Source organism: Neomonachus schauinslandi, chromosome 1 (genome assembly GCF_002201575.2).
Source record: "Neomonachus schauinslandi chromosome 1, ASM220157v2, whole genome shotgun sequence".
Classification (NCBI taxonomy): Eukaryota; Metazoa; Chordata; class Mammalia; order Carnivora; family Phocidae; genus Neomonachus; species Neomonachus schauinslandi.
This window is the reverse complement of record NC_058403.1, coordinates 82,937,969-82,950,050: the sequence shown is the minus strand read 5'-3', so window position 1 is coordinate 82,950,050 and position 12,082 is coordinate 82,937,969. Positions and strand designations below refer to the sequence as shown.

Genomic DNA, 12,082 nt, shown 5'->3' with positions numbered 1-12,082 from the left:
GGGTAGATAGATCAGGGGAGGAGGGGGCGGAGAGAGTGTTACAGAAGAAAGAAAATAAGTAACCCTGATGGTTTAAGCCCTTTATAAAAAAGAAATGGCATCAGGTTTTTTTTTTCCCCCACCCCCCACCCCCACCCTTTGTAGTCAAGTGCATTTTAGCCACAAAGATCCCAACAAGAGAGTGGAAGGAAACTTAGACGGGGCTTTGTTTGACTCCGTGTAGCGACAACAAGAGAAACAAAACTACCTATTTGTAACGGACGTGCTGCCATTGCTCTCCGCATTGAGCGCCTACCTATTGAAATCTTTACGTCAGGACAATGGGAGAGCGGCTAAAATTACCCTCTTGGGTCCTGGGCGGGCAGGATTCCTGAGCCCCTACCCCCGCCTCCATCCCATCCTCCTCCAGCCTCGGCCTTGCTGGGCTCCCCCCATAACCAGTCCTGGCCGTCTTCTTCCTGCCTGCACCGCCTGCACCTGTGCCTGGGGAGCACCACACCCGCCTCCCAGGCCTGGCGCCCCCTCCGAGCGCTGCCCCAGACCCGGGCGGCGCGGGCAGAGCGGCCACCACAGTACAAGTCACAAGGGGAATGGCAGGGCTGGTTCTGCTCGAGTCCTGGGAACTCTGCGTGGGAGGGAGTTTGTGAGTGCGGCCCAAATGCCACCTCCATACTGTGCCGTGGGATGCCAGGAAGTTGACGTTACGCTGCTCGGTAGCCTGCGCTTCTGAGCTGCTTCTGTGGATCTTTTTCTTCCCCCAGCCTCCTTTTGAAACCGGCCCAACTGAAATCCTGCTTTGGGGGAGGCTCAGGGGGAGAATGGGGAGAGAGGACGAGAGTGGCGGCATCCTCTCTCCATCGACTGAATGGAGAAAGATGGTGGGCGACGTGGCTGGGGGTAAGGGGACAAGCTATGGTGTCCCGGCCCGAGCTGAGCTGGGCAGGGAAGAGCCGGCTCGCCGCAGCTTCCCCAGGCCCGGCCTCCCCTTAAGTGTAGAGTCGGCCGCATAGTCCAAGCAGGATTTATGCTTAAAACAGAGCAAACTGCGTGGCAGCAAGGAGGGTTTTGAGGACAGAGCTTTCGCTCCTAACTTCTTGTTGGGACTGTGTGAGAAAGGGGTGAGCCAGTGCCGGCACCTGTGGAGGAAGAGGGGCGAGGGGAAGAGCGACGTTAAGGAGAAGCACCGGAGAGGCTGGAGTTGGGGAGAAGCGTGCGGAGGAGCGAGAGAACAATGACACACCAACTCCTGCACCGCCTGCTTCCTGAAATACTAGTAGGACAGTCGCCCTGAACCACCCAACTCTGCCCTGCCCCACCCCACCACCTTAGCGGCTTCTCGCGCCCCTTCCTCAACTCAGCGGCCCGCACCAAAAAGTAAATCAATACTAAGTTTGAAGAAGAAAAAAAATCGTAGTCTTAGTGCTGTTTACCCACTTCCTTCGAAAAGGCGTGTGGGGTGACCTGTTGCTGCGAGAGGGGATACAAAGGTTTCTCAGTGGCTGGCAGGCTGGCTGTGGGAGCCGCCTCCCCCTCCCTCCTTCCTTCCCCCTCCTCCCCTTGCCTCCCCCGCGCGGCCTGCGGCGCGGCAGGCCCCGCCCCCTTTCATGCAAAACCCGGCGGCGAGGCTGGGCTCGAGTGGAGGAGCCGCTGCGCGCTGATTGGTCGCTGGAAACCCATTTATTCCCTGACAGCCCCCATCACATGGATGGTTGTCTATTAACTTGTTCAAAAAAGTATCAGGAGTTGTCAAGGCAGAGAAGAGAGTGTTTGCAAAAGGGGGAAAGTAGTTTGCTGCCTCTTTAAGACTAGGACTGAGAGAAAGAAGAGGAGAGAGAAAGAAAGGGAGAGAAGTTTGAGCCCCAGGCTTAAGCCTTTCCAAAAAATAATAATAACAATCATCGGCGGCGGCAGGATCGGCCAGAAGAGGAGGGAAGCGCTTTTTTTGATCCTGATTCCAGTTTGCTTCTCTCTCTCTTTTCTTCCCCCAAATTATTCTTCGCCTGATTTTTCTCGCGGAGCCCTGCGCTCCCGACACCCCCGCCCGCCTCCCCTCCTCCTCTCCCCCCGCCCGCGGGCCCCCCAAAGTCCCGGCCGGGCCGAGGGTCGGCGGCCGCCGGCGGGCCGGGCCCGCGTACAGCGCCCGCATGTACAACATGATGGAGACGGAGCTGAAGCCGCCGGGCCCGCAGCAAACTTCGGGGGGCGGCGGCGGCGGCGGCGGCGGCGGCAACTCCACCGCGGCGGCGGCGGGCGGCAACCAGAAGAACAGCCCGGACCGCGTCAAGCGCCCCATGAACGCCTTCATGGTGTGGTCCCGCGGACAGCGGCGCAAGATGGCCCAGGAGAACCCCAAGATGCACAACTCGGAGATCAGCAAGCGCCTGGGCGCCGAGTGGAAACTTTTGTCGGAGACGGAGAAGCGGCCGTTCATCGACGAGGCCAAGCGGCTGCGAGCGCTGCACATGAAGGAGCACCCGGATTATAAATACCGGCCCCGGCGGAAAACCAAGACGCTCATGAAGAAGGATAAGTACACGCTGCCCGGCGGGCTGCTGGCCCCGGGCGGCAACAGCATGGCGAGCGGGGTCGGGGTGGGCGCCGGTCTCGGCGCGGGCGTGAACCAGCGCATGGACAGCTACGCGCACATGAACGGCTGGAGCAACGGCAGCTACAGCATGATGCAGGACCAGCTGGGCTACCCGCAGCACCCGGGCCTCAACGCACACGGCGCCGCGCAGATGCAGCCCATGCACCGCTACGACGTGAGCGCACTGCAGTACAACTCCATGACCAGCTCGCAGACCTACATGAACGGCTCGCCCACCTACAGCATGTCCTACTCGCAGCAGGGCACCCCTGGCATGGCGCTTGGCTCCATGGGCTCGGTGGTCAAGTCCGAGGCCAGCTCCAGCCCCCCCCGTGGTTACCTCTTCCTCCCACTCCAGGGCGCCCTGCCAGGCCGGGGACCTCCGGGACATGATCAGCATGTACCTCCCCGGCGCCGAGGTGCCGGAGCCCGCCGCCCCCAGCAGACTTCACATGTCCCAGCACTACCAGAGCGGCCCGGTGCCCGGCACGGCCATTAACGGCACACTGCCCCTCTCGCACATGTGAGGGCCGGACAGTGAACTAGAGGGGGGGGGGGGGAGAGAAATTTTCAAAGAAAAGCGAGGGAAATGGGAGGAGAGTAAGAAACAGCATGGAGAAAAACCCGGTACGCTCAAAAAAAAAAAAAAAAAAGTCATCACCCGCAGCAAATGACAGCTGCGAAAGAGAACACCAATCCCATCCACACTCAAGCAAAAACCGCGATGCCGACGAGAAAACTTTTATGAGAGATCCTGGACTTCTTTTTGGGGGACTATTTTTGTACAGAGAAAACCAGGGGGGTGGGGTGGGGAGGGCGAGGGAATGGACCTTGTATAGATCTGGAGGAAAGAAAACTACGCAAAACTTTTTAAAAGTTCTAGTGATACGGTAGGAGCTTTGCAGAAAGTTTGCAAAAGTCTTTACCAATAATATTTAGAGCTAGTCTCCAAGCGACGAAAAAAATGTTTTAATATTTGCAAGCAACTTTTGTACAGTATTTATCGAGATAAACATGGCAATCAAAATGTCCATTGTTTATAAGCTGAGAATTTGCCAATATTTTTCAAGGAGAGGCTTCTTGCTGAATTTTGATTCTGCAGCTGAAATTTAGGACAGTTGCAAACGTGGAAAGAAGAAAATTACTCAGATTTGGACATTTTAATTGTTTAAAAAAATTGTACAAAAGGAAAAATTAGAGTACTGGCAAAACCATCTCCGTGGTCTTCTTTAAAGGGGCAAAAGTTTTAGATTGTACTAAATTTTTTTTTAACTTACTGTTAAAAGCAAAAATGGCCATACAGGTTGACATCGTGGTAATTTATAATAGCTTTTGTTGCCCAACTTTCCATTTTGTTCAGATAAAAAAAAACCCAACAACATAAATTACTGTGTTTGAAATATTTTCTTATGGTTTGTAATATTTCTGTAAATTTATTGTGATATTTTAAGGTTCCCCCCCCCCTTTATTTTCCGTAGTTGTATTTTAAAGATTCGGCTCTGTATTATTTGAATCAGTCTGCCGAGAATCCATGTATATATTTGAACTAATACCATCCTTATAACAGGTACATTTTCAACTTAAGTTTTTACTCCATTATGCACAGTTTGAGATAAATAAATTTTTGAAATATGGACACTGAAATTATGCTTGAGTCTTTCATTTATTTGGATAACACTGATATATACATAACTCCTCGGGGTATATACTGTGCTCAGCCAAGAAAGCAAAATACCTAAAACCTTGATATTTTAGTCCAATAGCATGTGCTAATGTTAATTGCAACAAATAAATGTCTGAATGATTAATTGAATAAGTACTCTCAAAAAATCGAAATGCTTGTATCATTTCTAAAGAAGAAACTAGAGGCATATATTGTAAATCCACCCCCTCCTTTTCTAAGCAGCATGAATAAGCATGATGGGGACTTATACTTAAAACTGATTTATGCCACTTGTTGCCAGGAAGAAGGAGTCAATTCTGAAAATTTTCATGTAGCTCAGCAGATGGGGTATTGAGCCAAATCAGAACCAGGTTGGCTGGTTTTGTTTTCGTTTTCCTCAATGCACAATGGCCCTTTGGAAACCTGGTTATAGGGGAAAATGATGCTTCTTGTATCGGAATAATTGCAAACTAGACATGCAAAGTGCTCATCTGCTGGGTGGGTGTTTGGATTACTTCAGTCCTGCTATTGTTTGAGAGGAAACAAGTGGTTTGCTTTCTTTGTTCCTTGGCTTCATAAACTTTCTCTTCTACATTTTCCTGTTTAGGGGCGAGGGAAAGCAAAGAGCGTCTTACGAACCACCCCCCTGACTTATCACGGCTATTTTTTATTATTATTATTTATTTTCTTTTTTCCTCTCTCTCCCTCCACGTATTCCATTTCTTAAATTGGCAGCGCGGGTCCAAGCCTGTAGTCCCAAATCGGATATCTCTGCAGCTGATAACGAGCAAAAGAGAAGCCAGGCAACAGCCATATTAAAGAAGAAAACAATCAACTCTGAGGTAGATATTTTACTTTGTCCGGTCTAATCACATTTGGAGATGATTATGCTTTTGATCTGTTAACCATGTTTTACTACAGTGGTAGAGAAGTAGGGGGAGGGGAAAGGGGTGGGGAAACAAGATTGGATTTGTTGTTTTCTTTTGCCCTAGGAAAGGTAAAGAAAGACTATAGTAGTCCTCAGTGGGAGCGGAAAAGTTGGGGAATCGCCATGGTCTTTGAATTAGCGATGTTTCTACATCACAACCGACCCGCGCTTTGGCGCAGCCGGAGAATCTGTAAGACCGACTCAGGGACTTTTCTTCCTTATTTACTGCTTACCTCGCTCAACTTCCCCGACCAAAGGGGACCAGGAACCACGAGTCAGGCATTTTTAAGAGCGTGGGTTGCTACCCACAATTTCAAGGGCTTGTTGTGTCAACTTGCTACAACTTTGGAGAAGTTGGAATCCGGCAGCGCCTTCCACCCTTGAGTAAAATACCGGCTGCAGCCACTAAGTTAGCTCAACCCGTTGGTTTGCACTTTCTCGTTTTCCAAGAAAGTATTTCTCTCTCGTGGTGTTGCTAATGTTAGTTCTGGGCTCAGCTGGAGATATCCTCATATTTTCTGTATTTTTATTTCATGTGATTTGCTTTATTTTTGGTGTGTATTGGTTTTCAATTTCTTTTTAAAAAATTCATTTTAGGGTAAATGACAATTATTATTCCAGTTCCCAATTCTAAGCGAGGCATTTCCCCCCCTAATTAATGCAGAGACTCTAAAAGAATTTCCCCCGGCCTGGCCAGCCATTGTAATGCATATACGGATTATTCACGTGGTAATGAGCACATTCGCCAGTTCTTGCTCACACATACGAATAAAAGAAACTTTGAATAAAGATCCAAATGATCTTGCTGGGGGGTGGGGAGGATATTCCCGGAATTTGAGCCAATCAACTATATGGAGCGTATATATTTGAAAAAAATAGAGCTATATTAGAAATATGTATAGGGCTTAGAGTAATTGCACTGCATTAGGCTCCCTTAAAAAACAAAACAAAACAAAAGAGCCCACAGGATCAGACTAAAAAAAGCAACAACTTTTTGGCAAAATGCTCAAGTTCAAATATTTTGCAAGAGGGAAGAGAGCAATTTTAGGAAGTTGAACTAGTTTTGAGTGATTGTCACTGTCTGCCTAAAACAAGAGAACTCCCATTTTCCCTCCTATCCCTCCATATCTCCTACCTAAATGAAAGCCAAATTATTTTGCTCGCAAATATAAATTCTTTTGATAAACTGCATTTGAGGAAAATGTCATATATTTTATTGTTTATTTGATTGGGCTAAATGATTCCCCAAGATGTGTAGTTTCATGACTAGATTAATATTGAACATACAATATTTTAATTATAATATGATTTCCAAGAAGGGGGTAAACCCATAAACTTGCCCAGAGATGGTTATCTCTCAGTGCTGAAGTTAGTTGTTGAAATGTTCAGTTCCTTCCTTGGGATATTATTCTGTTCACAAAAACCACTCAATTTCCAGTCAAAGGAGTGAATTTAATGTTTTGTTAACCTTATACATGGAATGGAAATGTGTAGAAGGATGAGATTATAGTTTGTTCCCTCTGCAATTTTTTCTTTCCCCGCACCCCCGCCCCCTACTTTAAATAAAAGAGCGTTAAAATATTTTGCTGAGCTGTAGTAGATTAGCAAGGTTTCTTGCCAATGCTGGGAAGCTGGTATTACAGACGGTCCCAGGGGAAAATGGCTCACATTAACCACTAAATGAATATTTGACAAGGGCTCATTCGGAGGTATTATTACTATAAACGTGTCCCTACTGGACTTTTCCAGGGTCAAAGAGCAACGCTTCAATTAATTATTTAGTCTGCTAGTAGATTTGGTTGTAATAGCTGTACTTATTTCTAGAACCGACACATTCTTACAGTAGGAAATCTCAGGAGAATCTTCTCCATCAGCCATGCCTTGGATTGAAATACACACAGAGCCCTGGCATTCTAAATCTGACTTTTTCATAAAACCTTTTCCTGGGCTGAGAGTTGGGGGGATAGTTTCTTTTTCTATTTCATTTACTGGCTTTGTTTTAAAAGAAAAAAAAAAAATAAGAAGTTACCTTAGATTCTCCATCATGTCTGGAAAGGTCTTTTAGGGCCTTGCAGTTTGGGGAGAGAGGGGAGGGGATTTATTTATAACCTTTGCCTTTTCTAAGTGGAGATGTCACAGGATTTCAGAGACTCAGGCAGGTTCTGAATTTAGAAGGACACACATTTGCTGTTTGCCAATAAAATTCGGGTTTTAAAATGGAAGTCTCCATAGGCTGAGTACTCTGAGTTCTAGTAGTCTCAGAGTAAATTGGGGTACAAGATAGTCCCTCCTTCCCTCCCCACCTACTGGTTTGAACATTTCCAGGTGTAGTGGGGTGAGGGGGGGACGGGCAAGTGTTCCATTTGTGCTCTGTCATAAGTTCCTCTGGGGCCCTGGGTAAAATGGTAAGGGAATGATTTTGAGAGTAAGATTCCTTGACAATAATATAAGGTGAATGAATAAGAGATAAGCTGCAAGGGGTGGGGGGACGGGATGCAGTAATTACAAACCCAATTCATTCAGCTTTTCAGAACTTTTGTTGTGGGAGCTCCATTGACGGGTTTTGAGCCGCCAGTTTTCTCACATTAAAAAGAACTGATCAGCGCCTCAGGGGGACAAGAAATACCGCTTAACTGCATAGTGATGGGTCTTCATTTAGAACCCTTACAAGAAGAAATTTAAACAGTGCCTTTGTGTGCACAGGTTTACTTTTCAACTGCTAACAGTTTATAGCTAACTGCTTTGAGATTGAAGTTTGACTGTGGTTTGATCGCCTGCTTGTTGGCGCTGCTTATTTATTTATTTATTTATTGTAATGAAAAGAGCTTTTTATATCCTCCCCCCTTTATTTCTTGCTCTTGGAGAATTTTGCAAAACAGGTTCTCATATTTTGCTTTATGGAAGGAGTTTCTTTCGCCTTGAGCCTTAGCAGAGACTTGAATTAACACTTCTCCAACACTTTGCACCTCCCCCCTCCCATTATTGCCTTAAAATAATTTGCATCTCACTCTATTATTATTATTATTATTTTTAATGCTGCCTTTTCTTGCTTTCAGAGCAAAAACTGCTTTGGACAGCTACAAGTGAGGTTGAGGATGAGGGTTGATTTATTTCTTTTCTTTGCGCCTTTTTTTTTTTTTTTTTTTACTAGAGTTGGAAGATGGTTGGGTGGATTTCTTTAGGGACCTCGTCTATGAGGTGGATCCCTTAAAGACAAGAGAAGGGGAAGAAACACTTGAACTTTACTGTGAAAATGTGGATAAAATCCAAAGGGACACAGCCTCTGGAGTTCTAGAGTAAGCAGCTGTGGAAGGAGCTTTCCAAAGACAGAGAAATTGCCCAAACCAGAGAATTTGTTTGGTGTCTCTCATAGTTATTTTCTATTAAAAAACTTCCCTGAAAACCTGCTTCTGATATCACCCAGGGAGACTTGTAACTGCTGTTCCTTCTCACAGTGCTGTCCAGTTTTACAATTCTTGTTTTCAGTTTTTATGTTTTGCTTCTGTAGCCTTCAGGAAATAATGGTCTTGACTTTCTTATTCTAACTGTGAGACTTCTCTGGGAGGATGGCTTGCTAAGACAAGGCTAAGATTTCCCATGGCAGAGAGCTCTCTTTCTGTATGCAGGTCTAGATGGATTTTATTTTATATGTTGGTGTGTAATGGTTCTATTTCCGATTCCCTGAGTGGTGTACTCAGTTTCTCTTCAAAAGCAAGTAGAACGTCCTCTCATTTCAGGATGCAAAGATATTTGCTGCTTCTGGGCTTTTGGACTTGAGATGCTTGCTCTACTTTGCAAAGAAGTGTCAGGTGATTTAAAAGCTTCAAGGAGTCGTTCGTTACATTACCCTCGTCTGCCTGCGTGCACAGAATGTAGTGTGCACTGTTAGGAAAGATTTCGGCACTTTGAACTATCATTTGCCTTCCTCCCTTGGGTTTCGGTGCGGGGCGCGACGCAGGGCCGGGAGCGCGCGGGCCTCCCCCCCGCCTGCCCTGGGGAGCCCGCCGCAGCCCGCGCCGGAGCCGCGCGGACCTGACGTCACCGTGGCCCTAGCCAAGGCCCCCATGGTGCTCCCTGGGAAGGTGCTGCGTAGGGCTCGAGTTTTCTCCGCCCGGACCCTGCCAAAACGGCCCGATTTCCTCTCTCAGCCCTGGACGGTCCCGTGTCGCGCCAGTCTGGAATGCCTCCCGAGGTGTTTCAGGCCCTTGCTTCTCCAGAGTTCTCTACGTCCTGCACCCCAGCCCTAGCCCTCTCCATGTTGACCTCGTGACCCCAAAGATGGTTCTAGGCCCCAGACTTCCCCAGTCAGAGACTGTTCGACTCAAGTCCTGCTTTCCTCTGGCCTCTCACCCCAGGCCTTTACTTTTAAAAGGTTGTTTGTCCTTGTTTGGTGCCAAGGCTCAGCATTAGTAATCGAGCTCTCAGTACTTTCCGAAGCCAGGGGCAGTGGATCGGCGTGGCTGTGGGGAAGCTACAGGAGCGATTTGGGCTTCCCGGAATATTGGGCCCCTCTAGGATCAGAGTAGGTAGGAATGGATGATGCATCCATCTTCCATTTGTAAAATAGGGATAATACTTCTTTACCTGGCAGAAGATGAGTACAAAGCCACTGACACAAAATAGGATTCATTGATAGCTATTACTTTTCTTACTGTCCAGCGGAATTAGGTGGTAGGGAAGGCAAGAGATTCCCATTTTGGACTCTAGAGATAATACAGAAATTCGGGTCCCCTTTCTGGCCTTAGGAGGTGAAATTAGCATTGTTCAGACCACCCTGCTTCCTTTGCCAGTTCTCTTCCTGGCTTAGGGTTCGCCTAGGAAGTTATCAGGCAAACTTGCCATCCCCGGGCATCTTCTTAAAGGGAGGGAGACCGGCATTCTGGGCAGGAGCCGCCCCCACCCTCAGAAGGCAGAAAAATAATTACTGTATTAAAAGGAGCGGTGAATTCTTCCCAAGGGTTCTTATCGCTGGCGGCCAGGCCAGAAGCGGGACTGCGCCCCCACCCCCACCTCGTGACGTCAGGGTCTGCAGGGCCTCAGGGATGAAATGATTCGTTTGAGTGTTCCAGAAAGGGCAATCCGTACACTGCAGGGCGAGGCCAGTGGAGCCGGTCACCGTTCCCACTACCCAGCCCCAGCTTTTGAGGCTCTGTCCCCCAGAGCATAAGCAAACACACGACTAGCCAATTTTAAAAGCACGTAGACAGTCACACACGCAATACCCATCACCACACCACCCGAGCTCGCAGGCAAACCCTTCTATGTGTGTGTGCCTGTGTAATTTGATTTGCTAGCTAGAGTTTGTTGTGAGGTCTGAATGAGTTGGGGTTTTTTGTTGTTTTGTTTTATGCTTCTTTATGCAGATCACACCAAAAGCCTTTACAGAGTACACTGTAGCTTTATTCTATTTGGCCCTACATAAGTTTCAGCAGTGGGTTAAGAATTGGACTTCCAAGAGTTTTCTGGTTCTATACGGAGCCATAGTTAGGACAGTTGCTTCTGGCTTGCCATTGCTATGCCATTTCCATTTTCTCTGTCTCCTGCCGCTCCTAATGATTCGTGTAGCATTTTATAGTCATTTTAGAAGCGAGAAAGTATTGCTGAGAGAACTCCTTGGAAGAGTTATTTAAAATGTAGACAAGGGGGAAGACATTTGGTCTGCGGACTCTGTGAAATGGATAGAATTATTCGTTGGTTGAAAGCACCTCAGCATTTCCAGAAGACATACTTCCCAAGTTTTCTTTGCAAATCAACTTAATTCATTGAATGCCTGTCCAATGGGAGGGGTGCTGGAAACTAGACCTTGTTTTGATATTGGTCCAGGATCTAACAGACTAATGATTTGCTGAGAATTGGCCAATATTTCACATGCAGTCAATTCAGTATCAACTCACATCCAGGTCGATTTGACTATCACACTTAACAGTTCAAATCTGGGTTATTGCATAACATTACAGTTTAATCAGTCTGAAATACTAAGTGGCAAGCCTGTCTTCTCCTGCTCAAAGTCTTTTTCCCTTTCTTTGTTTCCCCCTTCTTCCCACCTCCAGGGAAAATATCTTAAAATCAAGTTTTCCTTGTGAGAGTTTGTTTACCCCAACTTCTGTTAAACTAGACGAACACTCTCTCATCAGCTTTCTAAACACTCTCTCATCAGCTTTGTGAAATGGTGCAAAAACATCTTGGAATCTAAGATGGCAAAATAAACCTGAGCATATGGGGGGAAGACTTCATTGTTAGGAAATAGATTTAAATGTTTAGCTCACACTTCAGCCTTGATGCCTCCCTTACTACCCTCTCCTGCTTCTCTCACTGCCTGCCCCTGGCTCTTGGGTACCCCACCTCTATTAGCAAGCTGCTTCACCGGCATAAATTATGAATGCATTTCAAGCCGGCCCTTTTGATAAGATAAATCAGGGCTTTTCTCTTTTGCATGTTTCTGCTTCCATTCCTATTGAAACTTCCTGCGCCATGCTGCAGTGTCTTTCTACAAACTTACTATCCTCATATAAACTATGGAGGTATGTTTTTAATAGGAAAAATCAGGTAATCTTTTTTCAAGAAGCTTTACAAGTTAAGGATACAAAATATTTCATGGTTAGTTGTGTGAGCTTCCAAATTAGCTGCATATAAAGTATTTTAAGATTTTTTTTTTTTTTTTTTTTTTTTTTGGCTGTCACTGGCTGGCAATACTCATTTTGTGTGTGTGTGTTGGTTTGAAAAGCAGGAAGAAATGTAATGAATTGAGTGCTGTCAGAGATGTCTTCTGTTTGAACAATCTGCGATGGGCTGAATGGCAGGGACTCCCTCATCCAGTGCAGGTGCAGTAGAGCTGGGGAAGGGGGGAGGGGGGCTCCCTCTGTTCAGTCAAAAAGCACCATTCTCCACAATAGACCACACACTG

The 12,082-nt window shown here is 46.8% G+C and overlaps 1 protein-coding gene across 1 annotated transcript; it reads left to right on the top strand.

The window, feature by feature from the left end:
- The first annotated feature begins 2,138 nt into the window (after positions 1-2,138).
- Positions 2,139-3,114, top strand: SOX2 (SRY-box transcription factor 2). Its single transcript, XM_021692555.1, is given in 2 exon segments — positions 2,139-2,912; positions 2,914-3,114. Coding segments are annotated over 2 exon segments (969 nt in total). The 5' UTR covers positions 2,139-2,144.
- Positions 3,115-12,082: the final 8,968 nt, after the last annotated feature.